The sequence below is a fragment of the Leptidea sinapis genome, chromosome 18 (genome assembly GCF_905404315.1).
Source record: "Leptidea sinapis chromosome 18, ilLepSina1.1, whole genome shotgun sequence".
Classification (NCBI taxonomy): domain Eukaryota; kingdom Metazoa; phylum Arthropoda; class Insecta; order Lepidoptera; family Pieridae; genus Leptidea; species Leptidea sinapis.
In genome coordinates, this window is record NC_066282.1 from 3676856 (window position 1) to 3704032 (window position 27177).

General features: G+C 37.4%; 2 protein-coding genes across 20 annotated transcripts in view; one reads left to right on the forward strand and one right to left on the reverse strand.

Moving 5' to 3' along the window:
* The first annotated feature begins 548 nt into the window (after positions 1-548).
* LOC126969492 (26S proteasome non-ATPase regulatory subunit 4) lies at positions 549-1953 on the forward strand. Its single transcript, XM_050814958.1, has one exon. The coding sequence runs from the start codon at positions 703-705 to the stop codon at positions 1771-1773; it is 1071 nt and encodes a 356-aa protein (XP_050670915.1). The 5' UTR covers positions 549-702; the 3' UTR covers positions 1774-1953.
* Positions 1776-27177, reverse strand: part of LOC126969465 (ribonuclease Z, mitochondrial) — a 52557-nt gene continuing 27155 nt past the window's right edge. For 3 of the 19 annotated variants that reach the window (XM_050814903.1, XM_050814896.1, XM_050814893.1), the window contains 16 exons: positions 26785-26871; positions 26272-26376; positions 22757-22813; positions 21813-21908; positions 19895-20020; positions 17837-17932; positions 15582-15647; positions 15349-15414; positions 13653-13718; positions 12501-12737; positions 11822-11896; positions 11079-11165; positions 7095-7199; positions 5893-6003; positions 2163-2276; positions 1776-1902 (listed from right to left, as the gene is read on the reverse strand). In XM_050814903.1, the coding sequence (XP_050670860.1) occupies positions 1859-1902; positions 2163-2276; positions 5893-6003; positions 7095-7199; positions 11079-11165; positions 11822-11896; positions 12501-12737; positions 13653-13718; positions 15349-15414; positions 15582-15647; positions 17837-17932; positions 19895-20020; positions 21813-21908; positions 22757-22813; positions 26272-26376; positions 26785-26871 (1538 nt within the window). In that variant the 3' untranslated portion in view covers positions 1776-1858. Of the gene's footprint in view, positions 1903-2158; positions 2277-4694; positions 4804-5892; positions 6004-7094; positions 7200-11078; positions 11166-11821; positions 11897-12500; positions 12738-13652; positions 13719-15348; positions 15415-15581; positions 15648-17836; positions 17933-19894; positions 20021-21812; positions 21909-22756; positions 22814-26271; positions 26377-26784; positions 26872-27177 lie in introns of those variants that run through there. The other 16 variants (XR_007730400.1, XR_007730401.1, XM_050814895.1 and 13 more) reach the window with 16 other exon arrangements.

Below are 27177 nucleotides of genomic sequence, written 5' to 3' on the forward strand. Positions count from 1 at the left end.
ACTTCACCTTAAATCTCAACACAGTGATAAGTATGAAGAATTATTGTTGTTGCTAGAAAAAGATAACCCACAAAAACTGACAAATCCCCAACAGCTGACCCCTTTACAGGAGTGTAAAAAACAGTTATCAATGATGTTGATTTATATACATATATAACAAATTACGAACGTTAATTTTGATTTTGCATTTAAATAGTTACCTATATATTATATAGGTATATATGTATATAACACTTCAAAACGAGTAGCTGTAAGAAAGGATTACTTGTATGACAGATTGCGAAACCTACACGGTAAAATTAAAGTAGAATATAATATTATTTGTATTTCATTTTACAGTTCCTTAAAAAATTAATATCCGTAACCGAAACCGAAACCGATATTATATTTTACCAATATCCATATCCGGATCCGAAAGAATATGTCCGTGACAACACTGATTCATAGCATGGTGATAGAACAAAGTACTCTGTGCTTTATAGTTCATTGTAAATTTTTTATCTGTAAAATTATACAGCAAAAATCACTGTGACACTTCTACCTACTTCATAGTTCATACTTGTCAAATTAAGAGTGGATTTGGAGAAAAGTGAAGTCAAAGGAAGTTCCAATTGAATATCGTGAGTTGTATTTTATTCAACCGTTGATAATAATACAATTCATCCACAATCCTTAATTTTGTTGAATACCTGAAAAACAAACATGGTTTTGGAGAGTACTATGATATGTGTGGATAACAGTGATTACATGAGAAATGGAGATTTTTTGCCTACAAGACTCCAGGCTCAGCAGGACGCCGTAAACCTTGTTTGTCATACTAAAACACGATCAAACCCGGAGAATAACGTTGGTTTAATGACTCTTGCTAATGTTGAAGTACTAGCTACTTTGACCAGCGATGTCGGACGGATACTATCCAAGCTCCATCGTGTTCAACCGAAAGGAAACATTAATATTTTAACTGGTATTAGAATTGCTCATTTAGCCCTCAAACATCGTCAGGGAAAGAACCACAAGATGCGTATCATAGTATTTGTAGGTTCTCCAATAAACTCAGATGAAAAAGAGCTTGTAAAACTTGCTAAGAGGCTTAAGAAAGAAAAAGTTAATTGTGATGTTGTATCCTTTGGTGAAGATGCTGATAATAATCCTTTGTTAACATCATTTGTGAATACACTCAATGGTAAGGATAACACAAGCGGTGGAAGCCATCTTGTGTCTGTACCAGCTGGAGGTTGTGTTGTCCTGTCTGAGGCTTTGATCTCAAGTCCTGTAATTGGAGGAGATGGTGCTGGTCCCTCTGGTTCTGGCTTGTCACCATTTGAATTTGGTGTTGATCCCAATGAAGACCCAGAATTGGCTCTTGCACTCAGAGTCTCTATGGAAGAACAAAGACAACGTCAAGAAGAGGAATCTAGACGTCAACAAGCTAGTACTGAAGGTGATGCTAATAAAACTGGTGAAACACCTACTACAGGTGCTGCTGCTGTACCAGCTGGCCGTGAGCCAATGGAACTTTCAGAGGATGAACAGATTGCACTTGCTATGCAGATGAGCATGCAACAAGATGCTCCAGCAGCGGAGGAAAGCATGGATGTGTCCGAAGAGTATGCTGAGGTTATGAATGATCCTGCATTTCTCCAGAGTGTTCTAGAAAATCTCCCAGGGGTTGATCCTCAGAGTGAAGCTATTCGAAATGCAATGTCTACTATCAAGAAAGACAAGGATGATAAAAATGAAAAGAAAGATGGTTCAGGGTCAAAAGAAAAGTAAAGTAAAATTTACATTTTTTATTGTCATTATGCTCGTAAACTTGGTTACAACAATAATTTAAGACAAGTACTACCACAACAGGATACTATTTCCATGATATCCAATTTAGTCCTTCTATTTTGTCAAATCCTGTAATAAAAGAATGTATTGTTTATTATAGCCAATAAAGAGGTGTAACTATGTTTTATTTTATTTAGAATTATACATTATGACTGGGAGTGTTGAGTTTCTTCCCAATTCTTCAAAACAAAAGCAGCTTTAGTAGTATTGGTGCTAGTGTAAAATATTTGATTGATAATTTAAAATTGTTTTTATAAACCTATTTCTTGAATAAAAAAAATGTTACATTATGTGTTCAATTTATGTGAATTTGGTCACCAATAACCTACTAGAATCTTGAAGGAACCGTCTACTTTTAAATTTATCCATTGCTTCTAAAAGTTGTAGTCTCCTGGCTTCTTCATCTAATGGTCTTGGTTTTGATATATCATTTTTGTAATAACCTGTAAGAGAAAATTAAAATATAAAATTATATTAAATTACAAAAAATATGTAAATGTGTACATGTTATTAATAGATCACTAGTCATTATAATATTATAATTAACTTTAGAGCAATTTATTAGTTTCAGTACCTAAATGTCTGAAAACTGGCTACACTCCACACCTACAAACAAACACTTTTTAAAGGAAACTAGTTTTGGAAAAAATTTACATGATTTTTTCTACTACGACTACTATAAAGCCTTTACATCAGTCTACAATGTAATCCAGCGTCCCATCAGGGGTGACTTGCTTAATGCCATCCATGTAGACGGCAGATGTCATTGACATATTGATATGACCTGCATCGACAACTAATTGTGTTCCGGTGCGGCGGGATTCCATCCACTGTCGGAGAGTGCAGATTACATCAATGTTCTGAATGAATTTAACTGATGGATTACATCTAGCACTGTAACAGGATGTGAGTGTGGAAGTATTTGAGAATAATATGTCGCCGGAAGACCATGTCTATAATAAATACAAATGAAAGTATTAAAACAACTATTTCTGTATGATCCATATAATATATATTTGCATTTTTAGGATATATCTGTTCTAAAAACAAATGTTTATTTCAACCTGAACCTAAACTGAAGTGATAATCTATTGAAACTAATTTATCCTAAAATTATAAAGCCTCAAACTGCTAAAGCAAGGCCCACTTTTTGAAGTTTGGACCAATTTTGAGCCATTACAACACGTTAAGATATTTATACTCCAAAAGATGACTCGCGACCACAGAACACGTTTACTCTAACTCCCGCGACTGATACGCTAACACGCGGATGACATCTGTGTGGCCGAAACACAATCCAAGGATGGAAACTAAGTTCGCTCCAAGTTGATCCCTGATGGAACTATACATTACATTTGTCTAAAAAGTGCATAAAGGAACATAACAGTTTGTTTCTTATGAGTCCTGGCCTAGCATCCATTAGATACAGATACCTACAGTATTAAAGGTTTAAAGCACTAAGGGGTACTCCTATTTTAGAGAAGCAGTGATTAGACGATTTTTTTTATTCTTTATTTAGTAACTGTCTGCAATCAGTAGCTTATACTATACCTAAGCAGGTTCTATCAGGGAAGGAGACGTGAAGCTTGTTCGGGTGGACTTCTAAACGATGTTTATATTTTTCTTGAGTTGCCTTGATCTCTTGATTGACCAGAGAAATCTTTGCATACTAGTGGACCTCATCGTTAGTAACCATGGCGCTTTTACGATGCTTTTCGATATTGAGTTTTGAGATCTTTGGAGTATCTCAATATTGGAGTGACTTGCTGTACCCAAAGGTGGATTCCATAAGTCCAGATAGGCTTGATTGATTTGACGAATGCTGTTTAGTCAGAGGATTTACAAGATTCTAGACATGATTCACAAGAGCCTTGATTGAAAAGGATTTCAAACACTCCGTGTTTTCCTGAGAGACCCTAGAAGGCAAGTTTCCAGTAACCGCATTTCCAATACCTCTCTATCAGGTATTCTCTTCTCGGCCATGTAGTCTGTCCAGGTTGCGGAAAACCTATATGATGTCACCGAAAATGCATTCTTTATTTGCCTGCATCCTTCACAGTTTTTCCATTCAGTTAGGGAGATGAGCTTCTTCCGTTTTCTTGCGCAGCCATGTTTTTATTAGAGCATGCCGTGCCATTAATACCCGAATACAATCATAAAAAGTAATCGGAAGCATTGGTTCCAATTATTTTTTAGTCAATATACTACAGCCTCGAATCCCCTTTTGACTAGGTATTTGGCCCTTCAGGCTTTAAATTTCATAGCCACCGCCCATAAATATACTGCCAGTTCGTATGCCCATAGGTATAGGAACCACTCGCCAGTCGATGTGCTATGGCAGAATGGCCCTACTGTCTCGGTCATTAATCTATGGTGAACATCTACGATCCAATTGATTTATTCACTTCCAAGAAAATCGGAGCTCACCAAACAGTTTTCTCTTGTATGTCATGCATAGATCACAGACATCGCAGGATGGTCGTCGGTGTCTTGCCAATCGTTATTTTAATTGGATATGTAGATACACTGACTTGACTGGAGGGATTTTCAAACAGAGGCTTTAAGGTGTAATCCGTACTTTCTTCTCAGTTTCCACAAATGTGAATGCATAGTGCACACTGAACCAATCACTGACGGAAATCGATCGATAGGGCTACTCGTTGCTAATATACAGACATTTGTATTTATTTCTGTTTATTACGTATTGGCTTCTAAGCAATTTACACAGCACAGCAACTTCACATACACAGTATTACTATTAGTAGGTACCTAAGTATTTTCTACACGGTCATGGGTGCATCAAAAACATTTGGTTATGCCAGAAATTTCCAAGAAGTTTATACAATACAAATTTCTATTACCTTGAGTGAATATGGGCCATGTTTTTTCCTTTCACGTTCCGATCTTACTGAGACATATAATCTGTGACTCTTCCGAATGCAAATGAATGCAGAACCGGCCCACTTTTCACTAAAATAATAGAAATTATACTAAATTTAACTGTTGACAATGGAAATCAAAAAAGCCGTCGTTAAAAACTATAATTTCAACAATATGGAGTCGTTTATAAGTTTCACAGGATAGTAAAGAAAGATTTTGCAATCATTTTTAAAATCCAAAATGGCAAAATTATCATTAACACCGTATGGATATTGTTTGTCAAGGTTCTTCGGGTGGCTGAGGTCTAATTTAAAACTATTACGTTGACAATTTTTTATTTCACACGCATAATGTATGGGTACATACATAGGTTCCATAGTCTGACTAGTGAAAGATCCGGAACCATTATCTAGGTATCCTATCAAGGTACATACATCTAATTCGAGGCCAATCTTTGAGCGATTGATATATTTTTCGATTTTGATTGACGAAATTTAGATATTCATTGATATGTTTTGCATCTTTCCCACATAGCGTGAACTACTAAGAGCGGACGTAATCGCGGGTAAAAAATAGTTTTTTCTATAAATAATGCCTAACGTCCGTATCCTTATTTTAAATCATCAATATCCAACGGCTTTTAAATTCTCATGGTACCTACAATGGATTATTTTTATGGGAAAGGAGGACAAACGAGCGTACGGAGGTACGGTCACCTGGTGTTAAGTAATCACCGCCGCCCACATTCTCTTGCAACACCTGAGGAATCACAGGAGCGTTTCCGGCCTGTCGTATCGTCCCGGAAACACCGCACAAGGAAGCTCATTCCACAGCTTTGTTTTATGTGGAAGAAAGTTCCTTGAAAACCGCACTGTGGAGTAACGCCAGACATCCAGATAGTGGGGGACGATATCCTAATTTGTGGCATGTCGTGCGAAGGTGAAATTCGGCGGCAGGAATCATCGATAAATCATGTCATGATAAATGAGATAGAAGGCACACAATGAAGCGACGTCTCTCCATGTGATCCAGCCGTTCAGAGAGCACTGGGTCCCCGACAATTCCAGCAGCTCTGCGTAATGATCTTCTAATAATGGGCAAACCCGCGAATAAGGTAATCAACGGGTTAAGACAATCCGAATTCCCCAAATTGGTTTAATAGTGGCAGTAGGAACATACCATTATTGTTAGTTCCCTTGAGATTTCTATCGAACTTCTTGTTGAGGAGTAAGAACGAACTCTTTATATCCTCCAACTGTGGCTTGAACGCTTTACTGCTTTGATTGGAAACTGTCAACATAAGAATTTATCTCAATTTCTAATAATTTCAGGATTTCTGAGGAAACACAAGAGAAAGTTAAGTAAGTATTTATTTATTCAAATTTAAATATTTTTATTCAAAATAGGATGTGACATAACTTATTGAAAGTCAAAAAACTACCACCCATTCCAAAATGAATGCCTCAGGCCTGAGAAGAACGGGCGCAACAAACTCAGCGGGCTTTTTTTTATCACAAAATATGTTTACAAAGTAACATTGTACAATTAAACTTATTATTTTAATATTTTATATATATAATTTGTGGTATCATTAAGAAAGTCATTTATGTTATAGTAACCCTTACCACACAAACGTTTTTTAAATTCTTTTGAATAACGTAAGTAATACTTTTGTTTTGAACATTTTCTGGGATCTTGTTGTAAGGGCATATATCTACATCGCCCCACAAAAGACTTACTAACTCGACTTAGCCGAGTAGTAGGCTTTTGTTAGATTATGTACATGTAAGTAAGTATATACAATGATTGCTACGACCTCGCTGACGATAACACTATAGTAACAATAGAGCCCGTGAACCCGAGACTTAAGTTATTTTATAAAAGTTGAAAGTTTCCAAGTGTCTTGCCGATGAGGAAATATTATCTACTTATTACCCAAGTATTAAATATAAAAATCAGCTTTTATACTATGACGTCGGTAAAATTATAATTTCATAAACATTAAGGGTGTCTGGTAAGCGCTTGCAACGATGTTAAGTGTCTGGCAATGAATAACGTGATTTTTAATAATATTCTGCAGGTAATACCGAAAAATAACACTTTATTATTTGATATATTTAGATCGGTATTTTAAACACCTTTAGTACCGTTTACCTGCCAAAGCCACTGTAATCCAAACTCCATAATGGTCCATCGTTCTTACCTGTGTTGGGAGCATGCGCTGACAAACTTTCAGCTTTTATAAATAACGTAGGTCTCGGGTTCACGGGCTCTTGCTCTACTATTATATCATCAGTAAGTAATACTTATTATTAATTAATATTCGAAGCAAAAGTAAATTGGGAAAAGTCTCTAATAATTCATGAAAAAGTTAGTCGTACAGTTTGGCCTTCCAATAAAATTTTGCGGCTTGATCTCTTTCATGATCGTGCCCCTCAGTTGACTCCCCAAGGACTCCCGAGACGGTTCACCTGACCTCACCAATTCTGAAATCATTATTAGTAAAAAAAAAGTAATAGTTACATTCTATAAAAATAATGCCACATTATTGTATAATATATATATTTACCACGTAGATTATTAGTATGTTATTGAGTATTTATCAGACGTCAATAACTAACATATTTAATATTTCTCGGACCATTGGGGAAGATTCAAAAACCCCAAATTATGCATTATGTATAAATCTGTGAAATATTTTTTTATTTTTTTTATTTATTTATTTATTATATACAGACACTTTATCACATAATATTACATTATATTTGGTCCCTACACTAGGCGTAGCCTGTCCTGTAGGCAACCAATTTACATCCTAAGGTTAACAATATGAACCGAAAGGTCAAAAAGTGCACTCTGTATATGTGTGTGTGTACACGTGTGTGTGTGTATGTGTGTGTGTGTGTGTGTGTGAGGGTGGGTGTGAGTGAGTGTGAGTATCTGATTAATCATGTTACAAAGTATTAACATTATATGAATGCTAAGCTATCACTTTAAGAATAGCTTCCATGTCTGCATAAGAGAGTGTGTGTAACCAACCACATTTTAAATTTACCTTGTTGTATATATATGTATGTAAGAATGGGCTAAATCTACTTGCAAATGTTGTATTTATTATTGGTGTTGGAATCTTGTACGAACGGCTATCTAGTAGGTTTTTATAATTAGGCAAATTCAAGACCTCCTTATGCATGCTTGTCATAACACGCAAGATAAATATACCTCGGACAGAAAGAAGTTCTAAGTCTTTATATAGTTTATGTGTTGGGTATCTAATAGGTTTTTTAAAAATCACTTTAAGGACAGCTCTCTGTGCTCTTTCTAAGAGTATCATGTGTGAAGTAGCCGCCCTTCCCCATACGGTGATACAATAAGATAATACAGATTGACCGATTGCAAAATAAATGGTTTTTAGCAGATTTAAAGATGCCGATGCGCGTAAGTTCTTAAAAATATAGATCAGCTTGCGGACTCTTTTCGCTGTTGTATTAAGATGTTGCTTAAAGTTTAAGTTTTCGTCCATGACGACTCCTAAGTATTCTATATGAGTAGTTCTACTTATACTATTGCAAGAGCAAGGGCCAGATAGAGCAACAGGACATGTGTGGACTTTAATATCAAAAATGTGGGAAGGTGATGAAGTTATCGTTTTATGGAAACAGATGTACTGTGTTTTAGTGAGATTTAAGGTGAGAAGATTATTTTGTAGCCAAGTTGCAATATTCCTCATTCCTTGTTCCGCTGTGTGTAGTGCAGTATCCCAGTTTTTCCCGTAAAGTAAAAGAGCTGTATCATCGGCATAACAGATGACGTCAGAGCTGGATATTTTAGTTTTGATGTCATTTATATACAAAAGGAATAACGTGGGGCCTAATATACTTCCTTTAGGGACGCCAAAATCTATTGTACTTGGATTGCTTTTCTTATGATCCACTATAACACACTGAGTTCGGCACATTAAATAGCTTTTGAACCAGTTCAGGTACCTCGAATACCTAGGAGCTCAAGTTTTCGTAAAAGTATAGGAATACAGACTGTATCAAAAGCCTTCGCGATGTCTAAAAATACACCGATACATGCTTGCTGCTTATCTAGTTTGGAAGAAATAATTTTTGTTACTAAGTCTACAGCGTTTTCCGTTGATTTTTTAGTGCGAAACCCGAATTGTCTGTCAGATATTATTTTATGTGCGTCAAGAGAACTTGTCAATCCTTGTGTACTAGTTTTTCCAAAATTTTTGAGAATGATCCTAATAAAGAAATCGGTCTATAGTTCGTAGGATTCAATTTGTTACACGACTTATGAATAGGAACAATTGCAGCCATTTTCCAGGCAGTAGGAAAAATGCCGTGAGATAAACTTAGATTGCATATGCTCGTCAGGGGGGGAGTAATATATTTTTTGCTAATATTCAAAAGGCGGTTTGATATTCCATCCAGTCCAGGAGCACTGTCAAGATTAGAGTTACTTATCAAGGATTCAATTTCTCGTTCATCAGTGGGTACTAAGAAAAATGATTGCGCTGGAGTATTTTCGAGTATTATCTTACTAGCGAGTGAAACTTCTGGTGTGGGAAATTGTTCTTATACTCTTCCAGAGCTTTTTAGGGTCGTGTTTGTTTTTTTCCAATTCAAATGACTCATGTTTGTGTTTTAGTTTTCGCAAAAGATCATAGTAAAAATTTCGGTAACGTGTGTAAATGAGTCTGACCGTGTTATTGTTGGGATTATTACGTAAGTGTAAATGTAAGCGATCTTTGTGCCTAGCACACCTAATTAGACCAGGCGTCATCCAAGGCTTGAAAGTAATTCTGGATCGACTTATTCGTTTCTCTTCTAAATGTTTGCTTAGAATGTTTGTTAGAATAGTATCAAAACTTTGATAGCTTTGTTTATATCAATGCTATTATAGACTTCTGTCCAGTCAGCCTGTCTTAATTCTTCTACAATGCGCTCTAGATTATAATTCTTTGTGAGTCTGCAAGTTTTATGTTATTTGGTATCTTTAGTTACTATTCCGGCAATTACAATATCATGATCTTTAATATCTGATTTGTAAATAACTGACTCCGAGTGGTACTTAGAAGTTACGTGAATGTGATCTAGGCACGAATTAATTCGTGTAGGTTTATTTACGATAGGCTGAAGGTGTAGCTCTGCTAACACAGATATTTCGCGCAAGTAGCCATTTGACTATCATCATTAGAGCAAATATAAATATTAATATCCCCAGCAACAATTACACAACGAGCATCTTTAATATCTTGGATTACTGTAGCTAGAGAATCTAGAAAAGGCGATGTATTTATAAATGACGGCGATCGATATAGGGCTAGTACGACAAGTTGATTTTTTAAAGTAATTTTTAAGCAATTTGCATCTTCAAAAACGGGCTCATCAACTTGCGGTGACCAACGTTCATTTACATAAGCAACTACGCCTCCTGCTGTATTTATGTATTTATTAGTTCTAAAAAAATTGTATCCCTCTATTTGGGGTATGGTAGAGTCCTCATGTATCCAGCATTCGGTCAATACTATAACGTTAAAGAGCATACTAAATCTAGACAGGGTCACCAAAAAGCTATCGAAATTACGTTGGATACTTCTGATATTAAAGGTCAGAATTTTAATATCAAATTTAGTGTTAACAAGAGTTCTACAACAGTCAGGACTATGTGCAATATGGCAAAAGTCATCGGGCGTATCGAGTTCTCTAAGAATTTCCGAATTAGCCATTGTCATGGTTATCAATCATAAGATTTGGAAAAATATCCATACTGAACGTTTGCCAAGATAGTCCAGATGTAGTATAATATATAATATGTAATTTACTTAAATTTACTAGTTCGGTTAAGTATTTATGAGAGATATAACAGGTGAAGTGAATATTTAAATGTGATAAAACAGTTGGTGTTTGGAAGGTAGCGTGAGTGTTTTGTGTTGTGTTATATGTTGTGGGTGTGTTTCGTGTATAGTTTGTATTGAAAAAGTAATTAACAAAATAAAAAGCCAAAAATAAACTATGCAAATCAAAAGTACATAAAGAGATCACGAAGAAGTATATATATATCTGGCCATCATTGAAATTAAATATAAATCATTCAGAAAAAATAAATATTATTTTTACGAAATGTAGGCATAGGCGTAAAAGGGGACTGTATTGCCCTGGCAGGCCGGTAATGAATTTTTCATATCGGCCATCGCTCAAAAAACTGCGGCGACAGCAATAAAATGTGACGACGATTTTACATTTAAGCTTACAAGAGTGGAAACCTTCGTCGCTTATATTTTGGAGATAATAAATAATTTGACAAAATAATGGTGAAAGACTTAATTTATAATAAGTGGTAATAGAAAAACTAACGATTAACTAGCTTGCTGGCAGTGTTGGGTTTAAATGCTGAGGATGTTCTGCCGTTTGCCTGCACTTTGGTTGCGGAGAAACTGTTGCCTTTAACAAATCAATACAACGTTTAACAATGTGCACATGATGTAACATACAGTACTAAAAAGATGTAAGTAGATGTACACAGTTATCACTTGACGCCATTTAACAATTGAGTCGGTAGGGGCAAGATGTTCACCTGGTCAATGGTCATGCTCATTACAATGCAGTGCCGCTCAGGATTCTTGATAAAACCCAAAATTCTAACGGCATCACTATATCGCTCATCATTATCATTTTTACATAAGATGTTGTCTCCGTAGCTCTATAATTCCATTGGCTGCAGCGCCTTCAAATCGAAACACAAATTAAGCTCGCACATTATTGCTGGCATAAAAAGCCGCCGCGCCGATGTGTTTCCCATCTAGCTTAAGTTCATCTGTGCAAAGAATCTCGCAAAAGTAAGTTGGACTAGTAACTCGGCGTGTTTTAACTAATGTTGAAAGATTCAGTAGTACAAAATGGATATATTGTATTTGACCGTGCCCGTGACAACGGCCGCATGAATTTCCCGCTCCAAAGGATACCATGAGTCTAAAACTTCAGTCTTCTTACTTCGACAACTATGAGTCAAAGAGTAATAGGTACATGCTTAGACACATAATGTGACACTAACGCTTTTCGTCTGTTGTATAATTTATTATAGTATGATTGATATTCACCGTGTGCTTTTCTATCTGCAGAGACCTGTCTCCTAGATACCGATTCACTCCTCGTCGACAGCTGGGGCTTGAACACTAAATGATATTTAAAATAAGTCTCTTATTACACCGAAATTTAAAAATATTAAGTTTGTTTAATCTGAATAACAAAGTAAAAGCGGAATTCTTGATCCACAGTGAAACAGGTTTGGATAGTTTTTTTGTAAAACACTAGTGGACTCGCTAAACCCATGATGGAATGTGAATTAATAAAAAATCCTTTATTATTCTGATAAAATTTAAATCTAACGAAAATATAAATAACTACTCCTTCTTAGATAAAAACTTATGTTCCATAGATCAATGCTTTAGGAGCAGTCACTGTACGGCTTTCGAGCAAGCCCTTTAATTAAATAAAATCTTACATATTGCTGTATATCTTTAAGATTGATAGATTGGAATAAATGATAATAATAATAAAAAATAGACCTATGTTATATCGCCTACCATGCAGGTAGGCCACATTGAGCTGACGCTGCTACCTGTAGGACTAACTGTAAATCATAGTCATTCCGGTATCTACTCAAACAAAACACGAAATTTGACTATGAAATGGCAAGATACCCAGCCATTAATGTCTTACATAATGATCTTCCACACCGCAATATGTTTATAAAAATATAGATTTTATGAAACTTACAATAATTATTAGTAGCACCGCCGTTCTGCTCAATATTTCTTAGTTCCTTTTTGGTATTGAAAGCTAGTCCAGGGGTCTTAAATTTAGGCTCGCCTGTCTTATTGGCTGTCCAAAACAAATAAGTAACTGCAATTACTGTCATCATAATCTGCCATTGTAAGGGCGGCACACACGAGACCAGATAGTGTGCTTTCCAAAATAGAGTATTAAGAAGTATGCCAATCGCTATGTCTATTACTGAAAGAGAAATATGTCTTGCTAAACATGTATTTAATTAATACTTGGCCTCATGTAGTATCTGTTGAAAGATTTCGTTGTTAACAAGTTTGATGTGGATTGGTCGTGTAGAGCCGCATGAGAGCAGTTTGACTTCGCAGATTTATGGAGCGAATGTGGATACACATCCATCTACTATTTTCCAGAAGGGTAACCAACCACAGAATGAAACGGACAACTATTTGCCACTATGCCAACTGCCGACAAACATATCTGACTTCTAGTGCTTTTTGTATTTCAGCTCTTTTCGGAACAATCCGATCAGAATGCGAAATGTATCTACTTACGCCTCGTTTGAACGACCAAAACTTCAATCCACATTTGCATTATAAATAGTGCAGTTAATATGATTTCAAACATCCTCTCTATCAGTGAACGCATATAAAACATGGAAGCAGTCTTTTCATACTATCTACCGTAGATAAAATTTCAGACGATTTAGACAAAAATTCAGACAGTCACAATACAGTAAATTAATTTCCACCGATTCGTATTTAACAAAATTCGTGGAAACCAAATACAATGGTGCGTGCCAACAGTCACACGTCAAAGGTGAACACTTCATCACAGCAAGGTTCGTAATACTGAATACAACATCTCTTTCATATTCGTATAGTAGCATGAATGGTATGCATAATTTTAATTGTGTATATTAATGTCTCTGATAAATTTTGGTCTGACTGATTGCGCTTCGTCAGTCGACTCGAGCCCACTTTACCTGAACAAGCTTTACATAGAGACCGACAGTTGTTTCATTCAATACCCACAAATGAGCTCTAATCGCCTGAAAATTTCACTTAGAAAACTGTAAAAAATATAAACTTATCGGATTATCAGGGAGTATTAAGAATAGAAGTTAGAAACAAAACCACTCACATAATGTGCTTCGAATTAAATCCTGTTTGTTTGCAGCAGATGAAGGAGGAGGCTGTCTGTTTTGCGCTTGAAGAACATAATATTAATTAAAGTTCTTATTATGGTAGTGGTGCTAAATATATTTTCTTCTGAGTTATAGCAACAAATCGTATTTTGGGTCACCTGGTGAGTCACATGACTTTGCAACACCAGAGGAATCACTCGGTGACCTAAGTCAAATTTCTTAGTCCAACTCACAGCAACTGTACGGTCTATTAACCGATGGCTTCTCAATATGATTGTAATTTTTGGCCCAAATAAATTTAATGATCATCTTTGGTAACTCCTTCATGAAGTATACTCATTTCCGATCGTACGTCATATTATGCCCCGCAAATGGAGGACAGGCCACATATTCCGAAGGGATTATATTCATATAGCGAGGTCAGCCCAAGACTGGCATTCCGAAGGGATTGCAGCCATATACTGAGGCGAGATCTAGACTGGTATTCCGAAAGGATACCAACCATACACCAAGGCAAGGCTTAAACTGGAATCCTCAAGGAAAACGAAAACGCACCTGTCCAAACCAAACGCAGCGGTGAACTTTCACTGACGAAGCTAAGGAAATCGGAAAGACCGAGAGTGAAATCAAGAGATGCTCCGGACTCACCGGGATGGCGATGTACTGCGGATGTTCTCTACCCCACCTTGGGGTACAGGAACATAAGTGGAATTACATGAGCATAATGGGCTTTTTAGCTGCGATTTCCAAGACGTTTTACGGTGCCGTACACAGCGGGAAGTCTACTACTAAGACTGCAATCCAACTGTCAGGATGTTGGCACTCATAAACCGAAATAGCAAAACAGCTGAATTTTTTACAGTGGGCATATAATTATGCCGCTATAACACCAAAAAATAATACAAAATCAAGATGGTGAATTCCAGTGAAGATGCGAAGCAAAAAAAGATTACATACACAGTATTTTAAAAGTACAACGTGTTATATTATATTGTGCGATATTATGAAATCCTTCGTGTACGAGCGTTAATGTAACACTTCTTGCTTCAAGTTGAAGCCTTTCAAGACCAGCAACTTAGTTATAATTCGTCTGGTGTTGCAAGACAGCACCTGCAGCGGCAACCAATACCATCAAGTGACCCACCATCTCGTTTTCTCTTATATTCAAGACGAAGAAACCGTTCTCAAAATATAATCTAATTTTATGATGAGGATATAGAGGTAAGGTAAATAACATATATTTTTAAAAGTAATATTATTCAGACGTTAAATAGACTCAAATCGCAGCTAAGGCCAGAGTTTTGCAGTAGCATTGCAATGTTAGATGACGTATACTGCAAAAATTAAATGTGCTGCAACTGCACGGGACGAATCTTGCAATCAAAATGCGTGTTGCATATTTATTGCGTTATGATACCAATTAATCAAAATTAATTTCCACCAATGCATGAAAAGATGAAACTGGATGCAAACAGACCAGAAAATTTATAATACTAGAGTTCAAGGGACAATATCCCCATTTTTATTAAAATTTTTCATCAATTCGTATCATAGCGCACGCACACTCAAGGACGTAGGACGTATCGGTCACATTGAAGTAATAAACCTGGCCTCATAAGCAAAACGCTTTATCTCGACGTATTAATTATCTATGAACACAGGCATAAAGAAAATAACAATGTACAATTTTACCTTTCCAGGATCTCAGGGGTGAACGTGATCTGTTGATGCGGTTTGGCGAGATGTCCTCGTTGACAGCTGTTACAGAGTGACATCATAAAAGATCAAATGAAAATTGCAAAGCCTAGATTTGTACATGTACAGATATAGAATGTAAGTATTAAAATAATATTTCTTAGACTCGGATATAAAATTGCGCATCGCAAAATAACAATCTAATTAAGAATCCTTAGAAACAGCTTTACCTTTCCAGGATTTTAAAGGTGATCGGGATCTGTCGACTCGGTTTTGGGATTTTTCGACGATGGCAGCTGTTAATTTCAGAAAAAATAATAATAAATAAATTTATCTTGCAAACCGAAGGACTCCAGAAGCAACAGCACGATATGAAAACTTCCTAGGTGACTCGACTACTTAGTAAAAAATAGTGTTGTTTTTGTAATTTTGTCGCACGCAAGCCATCGTTAATTTCTATATTCAAGCCTAATCCCAAATGACTGATGTCCGGTTTCTGAAGCTCTCTGATAAACTTTTATTAGCTATTGGTCCGTTAAAGTTATGTATATGATAAGCGTCGGTTAACTGTCACTTCGTTTCTGAATACCGATCGCATCGATCAATAGTTATGCAATCGATAACTGGTTCCTTATTGTGCCACTAGAGGGCTCTGTTTTAAATGGTAAGTTTAAATTAATAATATTCATTTACTTTTTATTTATCAGTGGCTGTATGTACAATAGCGTTGGGTGTTAATTTAAAAAAAAGATGTCAATATGAAACTATTGTTTTCGAAATTCAATTGTTTTCGTTTCGTTATTCGTATTTCGAACTTCGTAGTGTGGCATTTCGTTTAACATTCAATATAATATTTTGTTTCTTGTTTTTTTTTCTGTAATTAAAAGATGGAATCCATCAAACGTAGCAAAAACTTCATCGAAAGATAGAAGGTGCTTCTCATCGAAGTAGCCAAAGAATTTCTATTCATTATTGACAACAAAAAGACGGACGGCACTACCGTGGAGGCCAATCGTGAAATTTTAAAAAATTGTGGTTTAACATGCCTAGTATCTTCATAATTTGGCATACTTATATAAATCCTACCCAGCTTAGCTATTTCCTTGCTTACTTTATGAAATCATCACCAATTACTACTTGGAAAGTACCTGTAGCATAAAATCAGATGATGAAATAAGATGAATATTTGTTCTAAAACAGATAATGTGTATTGGCGGTACATAACGGGAGCTAGAACAGGGCTAATCACATTACTAATATGAAGCACAGTATTCTTATCATAGCGATACCTTAATTTAAATTCTTGTTCCGTATGCATTTCAAAAGGATTCCTCCTACGTCTTAAGTTTCTTGGTACAGATATATTAGAAATAAACTCCAGTAATTCCAAATCAGATTCTGAGGAACTACTCGGAAAAACCATTATGCCGTAATCCGAATAATAAAAAAATATTTAACTTTCACGAATAACAATACTGCTAATATATTTGAAACACAGAGGTAGGTACTTTATTATTTATATTATAACCTAAAACTGAAATGAAACGTCGAATAAAGTTATGGAACAGTTAAACGGCACAAATTGGTCAGTTAAGTTAACTTAACAGTTAAGTTAAGTTAACAGAAACACACTTTTGTCAGTTATCGAACCAATAGCTCTATCGAATAGATAAACTGCGGTTAAAAGTACTTCAGAAGCTGAGCATGAGTCGAGCGTTATATTTTAATCAATAACCTGCTTTTGGCATTTTAATATCCGAACTATGTATGAACGTTTGTATATTTCAAGGAGTCCCAAAGCTTAATTTTTGTGAAAAAGGAATGAAGATTTCAGCGAAAGTATATCAAGAGACTGTCTTAGATCTGTGTTCAAAAGTTTTTAAAAAAGCGCATTGGTCTTTCCAGCAAGGCCCTGCGCCTAGTCACAAGGCTTGAAATACCCAAGCTTGGCTGGAAGTTCGGACATTATAAGAGCTGAAGGCCGGGCCTTGTCCTGCCGACATCGAGTCGCCTAAAAATCTCTATAGAAATGATCGAATATCTCATGGTAACATAATTCCAATAATTAAAATGCGTAATTCCATAGATACTATGATATACTAGGCAGACAAATTAAAATATTGCTAAATCTTGTTTTCACTTGCTGAAGTCAAAGATCATTATTAATGGAGAATATTTCTATTCTACGTTGTCGTATCTCACAGCTAGATGACAAAATTCTAACATTATGTATTTTCTTTATAATGTGTCACAGTATAGTGATGATGATGAACCACGGTAAAGCGTGGCTTTGCACAGCTGGTGTCCGATACTAGTTCGATAACTTGGTTTTTACAATTGAGTGTCATACAATGTTAGATCGCGCTTTAAAGTAGGAACCTATTTCAGCTCAGAGCATGTTCCGTTGTATGGTAAGTAGTGGATTAATTTTGGCACAATGTATTAAATGCACTTTATTATCAAGTGCTGTAAAAAATATTCTCACCTGCAGCGACGTTAACTGTTGTTCGGGGTTCTCTTCTTATAGTCAGTTTTTGTTTAATCGGTGTAACTAACGGTCGTCCGTAACCTTGTGACACATCTGAACAAATCAAAAAGAAAAATTGTTTGATGTCAAGGGGTACTCTATTAGTGTTATAAATTATGAAACATACCTACAGTCTACATGGTTTTAGTACAGTTCAGAGTAGATCAATTTTGAGAGCGACTGTTAGATATAGCTCACTGCTAAGATTGAGTCTTTTCATGAATCTTATAATATATTTTGCAGTGATCTGACTTATCTCAAGTGGTTGAAGAATTGGTCTTCCCAAAGAGATGCTACTTTTACGCATTAAAAGATCACATAACCGTACAGTCTATATGAAGTAGAATGCAACTATATATTTTAGTGCGCAGTTGGCAACCCCTACATACAATGTTGGATATCGACATTTTTTATGGAAGTAAGCGACAGGAGCATCAGAAGGTAATGTTAAGTGGCATTACAGGCCCTTAAACCAAAGCATTCCAGGCACTCTAAGCCTTGATTAACAATGACAGTGTAATATCGAAACTGAGCTGAACCGCATCATAAAACGTGTACCTAATGCGTGTTAATCAATACGACGCCGACGCCTGTGTTCGACAGATATAATGTCTGGCACCCACCCTTTTGAAACCGACAACAGTAGCGCAAATATATGCTTCTATTTTACACCAAAATTAGGAATAGTGACTCTACTACACCGGACAACTTGACACAGGTCCAGTTAAGTCAACTGGTACAAAATATGTCAAAAATACGAATTATCGAATATTCTTGCTAGGGATCAAAGAAAAGGCATGGATTGATGATATAATATTTATTTTTCATTGTAATCCTGGGACTCCTCTCAGTATGGGGGTACCACAAGGGTCTATTCTTGGACCGTTCCTCTTCCTTATTTATATAAATGATCTTCCTAATCTTATAGAGAAAAAACATAAGGTAGTATTGTTTGCGGACGACACTTCACTGATTTTCAAAGTGAAAAGAAACCAAGCTATGTATGATGAAGTGAACGATATTCTATCTGACATCGTGTACTGGTTTAGCGCTGATAACCTATTGTTAAATAGCAAGAAAACTAAATACATTAAATTTACCGTACCAAATGTCAAAAATGTAAATGCAAATGTTTTGTTGGATTGGCGAACAGACTTAGTTCTGCATCATACGCGGTCAAAAAGATTAGACAATTAACTGACATAGATACGGCGCGACTAGTATACTTTAGTTATTTCGATAGTATTATGTTCTATGGTATATTGCTATGGGGCAACGCTGCCGATATTAATACAATATTTGTACTGCAGAAGAGGGTAATTCACGCTATTTATAACCTAGGTCCTAAAGAATCATTGAGAGCAAAATTCAAAGAAATTAACATCTTGACTGTTGCTTCTCAATATATTCTTGATAATGTAATGTATGTTCATAGGCACTTAAGTGAATTTGCCAGAAACTGTCATAACCATAATGTTAACACCAGGAATAGACAAACTTATGATGCCTACTACTCGGCTAAGTCTAGTTAGTTAGTCTTTTGTGGGCGATATATATGCTTCTGCAACAAGATCCCAGAAAATGTTCAAAAGAAAAAAAAGTTTTTGACTTTCAGTAAGTGATGTCACAACCTATTTTGAATAAATATATTTAAATTTGAATCACTTGGAACTGAGATAAGTTTATTAGTAGTGTGTGACCTAGCTCTGCGCGGATATGTAAATGGTTAATAGGTTTGAAATACATAAGAAATATTGACACAAAACAGTAAACGAGTCGATGATGCACGCGAAGAAAGAGAAGAAGAAACCTTGAAAATGAGGGGTGTGAAATTTGTAAAATACGTTTTGCCAGAGATGAAGCTAAATCGGTTTTTGGTCCCCAAAAATTCCCATGCAGTAAGTTTAATAAAAAGAATATTAGTAGGTACCTAAGCATTTGATGACTACGATTCAACGTAATTTTGAGTTTTTTTGTTTTCTTAATTCTGTTACATTTTTTTTCAAGTGAACTCACCTGTACTAATCAAGCTAGGTGGTTCGTTTGATTTTTGACTCTTGATGGTTTTGCTGTTCTTATGTTCATTGGGATCTTCATTGGGAGCCGTCGCAAGTGTCGCGTTGTTAATAGTTTTAGAGCGAGCTGCAAAATTAATATAAGTATTCTAAAATTCGGTAGCATTGTTAATATCTATATTATATTGAAATACATTATTCGTTAATCGCACTATTCCTAAATTAAACGTAAATCTTTTAGATATTTTGAATATTTATTTTTGTTTTTTTTTTAAATAAGGCAAAAAATTTAATAGGTAGAACTTTTCAATAAAAATATTTTAGAAAGTCACAGAAGTTTACGCGTGTCTTGTAGATTTGAGATCAGCTAAGCTACAAACAAAAAAGATCGATCGAAGGTTTATTCCTAGATGCGATGTCGACATTCCTACACGCAGTTCGCGCTAAGCCTGTGTAAATCAACGCCAGTAGGATGTTCTACACACTACCGCGTGCCGCAAACATTTGGAGGTCATTCAGGTGAAAAGAAGGTTAAGTGCGACTTGTTTGTATGTTCCACTAATACGGAATTCCACCATCGCAACACAAGTCACAAAGATAAACCACCATCTTACACCACAGTCAAACTTAAGAATGAGCTTCCCATCGCGGTTTTTCCGGGACGAAAACATGGGTTGACCTTTAAATCAAGACGCCCGCCGGTCTCATACAACGGCAGCGCTTGCGTGATTCCTCTGGTGGTTTAGTGTATGAACATCGGTGATAAATTCATCATTACCTATCCCATAAACGACACCATGAATCCTATCATACTTACCTCTCCACCGACGGACCCATCAGATATTATTATAAAGTTATCTACATTTCAGAGCTAGGACACAGATATTGAGGTTGTAATGACTGAACCGGAGCAAGAGCCTCTGGCTCTTATCAGGTGCTGGTTCGATCTCAAAACTCAGATACCAACGAGTCTTAGTATTTTGAATTAATTTACATATTAAGAAAAGCAGTGGAGATAGCATGTTGTCGCTATTCAGAGAGAACGGATGTCGCCACACTCACACATTTATTTCTTACATAGATAGGTACTCACACTTTAGCTCCTGTTTTATGATAGGCCAAAATTCACAACCACCAAGGGCTTTACTAAAACTTATTTTACATCAATTTATTAATTATATTACGCTAAAATCAGTACCTTGATATAATGATTTAAGACAACTTTTTATTAAATTGCGAAAAACAACACATTTAAAGTAATACGAACTCTACAACTCTATATTTTACTAAAGTAGAAATACCCAGTACGTCCATAAATAAACTTACCTTTATTAATAATAATATTATATTATATTATGAGAACATCGTGACGTAACCTATAGACACGTGATAAATTTAAAGGTCGTTCGACTAGAGTCCAGGGGTGCTCAAACCGTCGATCTCGAGAAAAAAATCCGGTATAATAAACTAAAATCGGTAATTACGTACCATCTTATGAAAATTATGCTCAGGACATGCAGTGTCACGCTTCCACATCCAAAGTCACTATTTAGTTAAGCTTAGAACTTTAGAACGCGTTTGTTTTGTAAGAACCATTAAACTCGCAATTTTGAATAATAATTATGAGTTTTTTCATTGACATTTAAGAACAGACCTACACTTACCTTGACTAAAAAAATGCATATTTTGCGTAAAACTAATATCTATGTCATCGTGACACTCTACCTAGACAACAATGCTTCATCACACATACTTGAAGCCTCTCAGAGCCGATCGATAGTAGTCTAACAATTTTGAGGTAGATCGCCAGCAGTTCAAGCTTGAGCACCCCTGGTCTAGTCAATCAACTCCCAAAATCTGAAAATGACTTGAACCCAGGGCCGCATAATGTAACAAATGATGACATTCTAAGGACTTACTGTCGACTACGTGTTGTTGTACTGGAGTCAAAGCGGCTTTACACTTGTCTTTGGATATTTTTGAAGTTGGTGACGTTTCCCGCTTACTGGTCACTTCTAGAATATAATTATTGGCTAATTTCAGTGATCAAATCATAAATTAGTTTATCCGAGTACTAGGAGTCGATCAAAGCACACTGAATTACTTTAGACTTATTGTAATTGCATCAAACCAATTGCTTTTAGAGTAGTTCATATATGAATAATTAATCTGCAAACATAACGATACGAGGAGCATCTACCAAAAAAGCTCGTAAATCCACTTGAAGCCAGCCACGCCTGTGATTCCTGATGACGGATGGCGATTATGACTGATCATCAGGTGACAATACATAGTGAATTGTGTCATTTACTACTATTAAATTATAAAGGTGGATATATCGACGCCTTCAATCTTGGCATGAACGCCGATAACGTTAACATTGATTGTTGTTGAATTTTTTTGGAAAACATTAGCGAAACCGCCACTCATAAATTCTTGGCTTCTACTTCTTATATAATATACAACTTTTAAAAAAAACCTGAGCGATAATTTAAAATGGTTAGGTAATATATTAACAAGTCATACTAAATTAATAATAAAAATTACATGAGCGCAATCAACAGCCCTTTAACATGTCCCCTGTGACCTAAAGAATGGGAAAATTATCCTCTCCCCGTACTTACCCCACGCTCTTTAACTCATTTTTCTAATTAAATGTTAAAAGTTTTGTGATGTTTTTTTGTTCGTAAACCATGTTATATCTACTGATGGTGTATTGCTTCGACGGATTGATAACCTCCTCCTTTGATTGAAGTCGGTTAAAAAGAAATATTATCGATTGGCCAGCATAGACGGATCTCTGTATAAAATATACTTACCTACTCTGTGGTAATGACTTATGAAACCAAAACGGTCAACTTACGTGCTTTGAGGTCAACATTCCTGTTTGGAGAATGTGATACACTATTGCTTCGGGTACCTAATAATAAAATGAAGAATGTCAATATAGCAACATACGATTTTAAAAACCTCGACCTTTTGCGTCAGCTTTAAAACAGATAAATCTTCACATAGGTACACAGATTAACTTATAACAACAGTACTTTACCGTTGGGGTGAATAAATAACATGCGAAATTAATGAATTCAAAAATATTATAAGTATACTTTTCGTTTCGCAGCGCTAAGCCTTAAGCCGGCATGGCAAAACCTGCATGTTTCGCATAGTAAAGTGTCAATATGATTTTAGCGGTCCTAAAAGAAATTGTACCCCATGAGCGTACCGACTACACATGTGATGTATTTTGAGAGTACGGGCGGCAGTCACTTATTATCAGATGACTGTTGCTCTGGAGCCAAACCGAAAACATTGTGCCTACATAAGTTGCATACAATGTATTATCACTTATCACTACTGCAACGGATCACCTCATGGGCTGCGTTCAAGCGGCATTTGATGACGTGCTTACTCAGATCCCCTCCGCTGAAATCGTAGTCTTGGGTGATTTCAACGGGCACAATGCGGAATGGCTTGGATCACGTACTACAGACTACGCAGGGCGATCTGTGCATAGTTTTGCATTGGCGTATGGTCTGTCCCAATTGGTTGAGTAGCCAACGCGGTTCCCGGATGTGGATAGCTACATGCCGTCCTTATTAGATCTTCTGCTGACTACACATCCCGATAGTTACCAGGTCTCTGTCGACGCCCCTCTCGGAACGTCCGACCATTGCCTGGTCAGGAGTGTAGTGCCTATCCGACGCCAACGTCGCAGACCACCAGCGACCCGCCGCGTTTGGCACTACAAGTCAGCAGATTGGGATAGGATGCGTTCCTTTTTTGCATCCTACCCTTGGGGCAGGGTTTGTTTCCCTTCGGATGATCCTAGTGCCAGCACTGTTGCAGTAGCCGATGTGATACTGCAGGGCATGGATATTTTTATACCAAGCTCTGTAGTACCGATCGGTGGCAGATCACAGCCCTGGTTCGATACGTCAGTTAAAGCAGCATCTGACTGCATAAAACAGGCGTATCGAACTTGGCTAGCGGCGCTGTGCTCAAAGGATCCGAACTGCAAAGTTCTGAAGAAGAAATATAACCGTGTCTCCAGATTTTTTAAAGGGCAAATCGCCCGTGTGAAATCGAAGCACGTCGTCAAAATTGGCGAGCAGCATTCCAGCTATCCGACCGGAACACGCAAGTTCTGGTCGTTGTCGAAAGCTGCTCTTGGTAACTTTAACCAGCCGTCCATGCCGCCGTTGCACATGAGGAATGACACCCCGGCCCATACGGCAAAAGAGAAAGCCGATCTCCTGTGCACTCTTTTTGCCTCCAACCCGACTCTTGACGACAACGGAAAAACACCGCCAACCATCCCGCGGTGTCAGAGCTCCATGCCTGAAGTACAGTTCAGACAGAAAACTGTTCTGCGAGCTCTGTTTTCGTTAGACGTCAGGAAGTCGAGCGGGCTGGATGGATCTCCAATCGTGCTTAGAACGTGTGCCCCTGAGTTGACGCCGGTGCTAACGCGTTTATTCCGGCACTCTTATTCAAAAGGCGTAGTCCCTGACTCATGGAAGTCAGCCCTTGTCCATCCGATCCAAAAAAAAGGAGACAGTTCGAATCCGGCAAACTACACGCCTATTGCTATTACCTCCCTACTCTCCAAAATCATGGAGAGCATAATTAACCGCCAGTTCTTGGTATACCTTGAGGGTCACCAGTTGATCAACGACCGGCAGTACGGCTTTCGCCATGGTCGGTCCACTGGCGATCTTCTGGTATACCTAACACATAGATGGGCGGCGGCTATTGAAAGCAAGGGGGAATGATATGTTGGACACCTCCAACATACATTGCTATGCAGACGATAGCACTGGTGATGCCGTATACACGGGCCATGCAGGTCTCTCTCGGGAAATCGTCGACCAGTGCGATGAGAAAGTTGTGTCTTCTATCGAGTCCTCTCTCGAGAAGGTTGCGATATGGGTTTGCGCGTTTACCACTTAAAATACCCCATTTGCCATTTTTCCATCACCGCTCTTCGACAACACTTCCCTTATCGGAATACTGGGTCTCGAAATCTGGAGCGATTGCCAATTCCGTGGCCATCTGGAGGGCAAAGCCAAACTGGCTTCGAAGAAACTGGGCGTCATAAATAGAGCACGGCAATACTTCAAGCCGGCCCACATTCTAGCGCTCTACAAAGCGCAGGTCCGGCCACACATGGAGTATTGCTGTCATCTCTGGTCTGGCGCACCCCAGTATCAGCTCGATCCATTTGACCGCGTGCAACGCAGAGCAGCTCGAATTGTCGGGGACCCAGTACTCTGTGAACGGCTTGATCAATTGGCGTTGCGTAGAGAAGTCGCTTCATTGTGTGTCTTCTACCGCATTTATCACGGGGAGTGTTCCGAAGCTGTTTAACCTGATTCCTGCCGCCGAATTTCACCTTCGCACGACACGCCACAAGTTACGATATCATCCCCACCATCTGGATGTGTGGCGGTCCTCCACAGTGCGGTTTTCAAGGAGCTTTCTTCCTCGTACCACGAAGCTGTGGAATGAGCTTCCTTGTGCGGTGTTTCCGGGACGATACGACATGGGTACCTTCAAGAAAAGCGCGTACACCTTCCTTAAAGGCCGGCAACGCTCTTGTGATTCCTCTGGTGTTGCAGGAGAGTGTGGGCGGCGGTGATCACTTAACACCAGGTAGCCCGTACGCTCGTTTGTCCTCCTATTCCATAAAAAAAAAAATCCACCTTCGCACGACACGCCACAAGTTAGGATATCATCCCCACCATCTGGATGTGTGGCGGTCCTCCACAGTGCGGTTTTCAAGGAGCTTTCTTCCTCGTACTACAAAGCTGTGGAATGAGCTTCCTTTTGCGGGACGATACGACATGGGTTCCTTCAAAAAAAGCGCGTACGCCTTCCTTAAAGGCCGGCAACGCTCTTGTGATTCCTCTGGTGTTGCAAGAGAATGTGGGCGGCGAAGATCACTTAACACCAGGTGACCCGTACGCTCGTTTGTCCTGCTATTCCATAAAAAAAGGTTAGGTAAAAGCCAGTATTTTTTTTACGCCGAAGCAGTCAGTAATATAGGTAATCCTCTAGTATAGCTTGAAAAGTTATCGCTCAGACTGTTTACCTTATCGCTCACGCTCAGTTACTGAATGAATCAATGAATAATGCACGGTCTTATATATACACCGGTAATAATCATTCTAGAATCAAGTCGAACAGAGTATAGATAGTAACAAGAAAAACGCGTTTTTGTAAACAACTGTTTACAGAAACAGCAGGTATGTCAAGGTCAAAGTTCCTTTACGCCAGTAAGTACCTATTGAATTTTCGCGAACTCGACGTTCCAGTATTATGGAAGAAATAATAAAGATGAATACTCATGAAAATAATTAGAAGTATTAGGTAACTAACTGTTTGCAGAGTTTTCAGACAGCTTCGCAGGTGATGAAGATTTGCTGCGGAATCCGGGCTTCACTACGCCGTTAATGGACATACCCTTGGACTCTTGTCGTAGCACTATCAAAAATTATATATCCTATTAATTTATTGCAAATCTTAACAACTTTAATAAAGTCAAAACTAATGGCCATACAATTTGACGAAACGTTTTATGTTTGTTCCACTTATAACGAATTCGGCGAAAAAAGCTATGGAGGGAAAGAGAAACAGTATCTATGTGTGGGGCGGCGAGTGAATGAGATTGAAGACCTTTCGTTTGCCAGTTTCTCAGCAGTAACTACTTTGAGTGTTGAAAAAAGCAAGTTGCTGATGGACAATCTACTTGGTTGTCCGCGCAAATTTTAGTTAGAGGTAGATAAGTATTATTGTGACATGATTTTGAGCAAGTATGCCAAATTTTGAAGTAATTAGTTTGATAACTTCGAAGTTCATTAGTCCGAATATTTTATAACATTATATACTCACTCGAAGCATTGCTTTCTCTGTATTTTGCTTTAGGAGTTGACAACGACATTGCTCTTCGAACTTTAGGTTCTCTTTTGTAAGTTACCTCTGAAAATAAACTTATTATTTCTATTAAAATTGGAGCAGGCGCAAATTTACTAAAAAACTGCAGGAGAGAAGTAATAAAGATCTACGGATCAACTTGATTAATGAATAACACGATGATTTAATTAAAAAAAGAAGGATGGTGAATCTTCTGCAAGGCGTAAGATGTGTGAGCCTGGTGACATCCGCAATACCAGAGGTCAAGAGATGCGTTACCGGCCTTTTGGGTGAGACTATTAAAAAAAGAAGGATGGTGAATCTTCTGCAAGGCGTAAGATGTGTGAGCCTGGTGACATCCGCAATACCAGA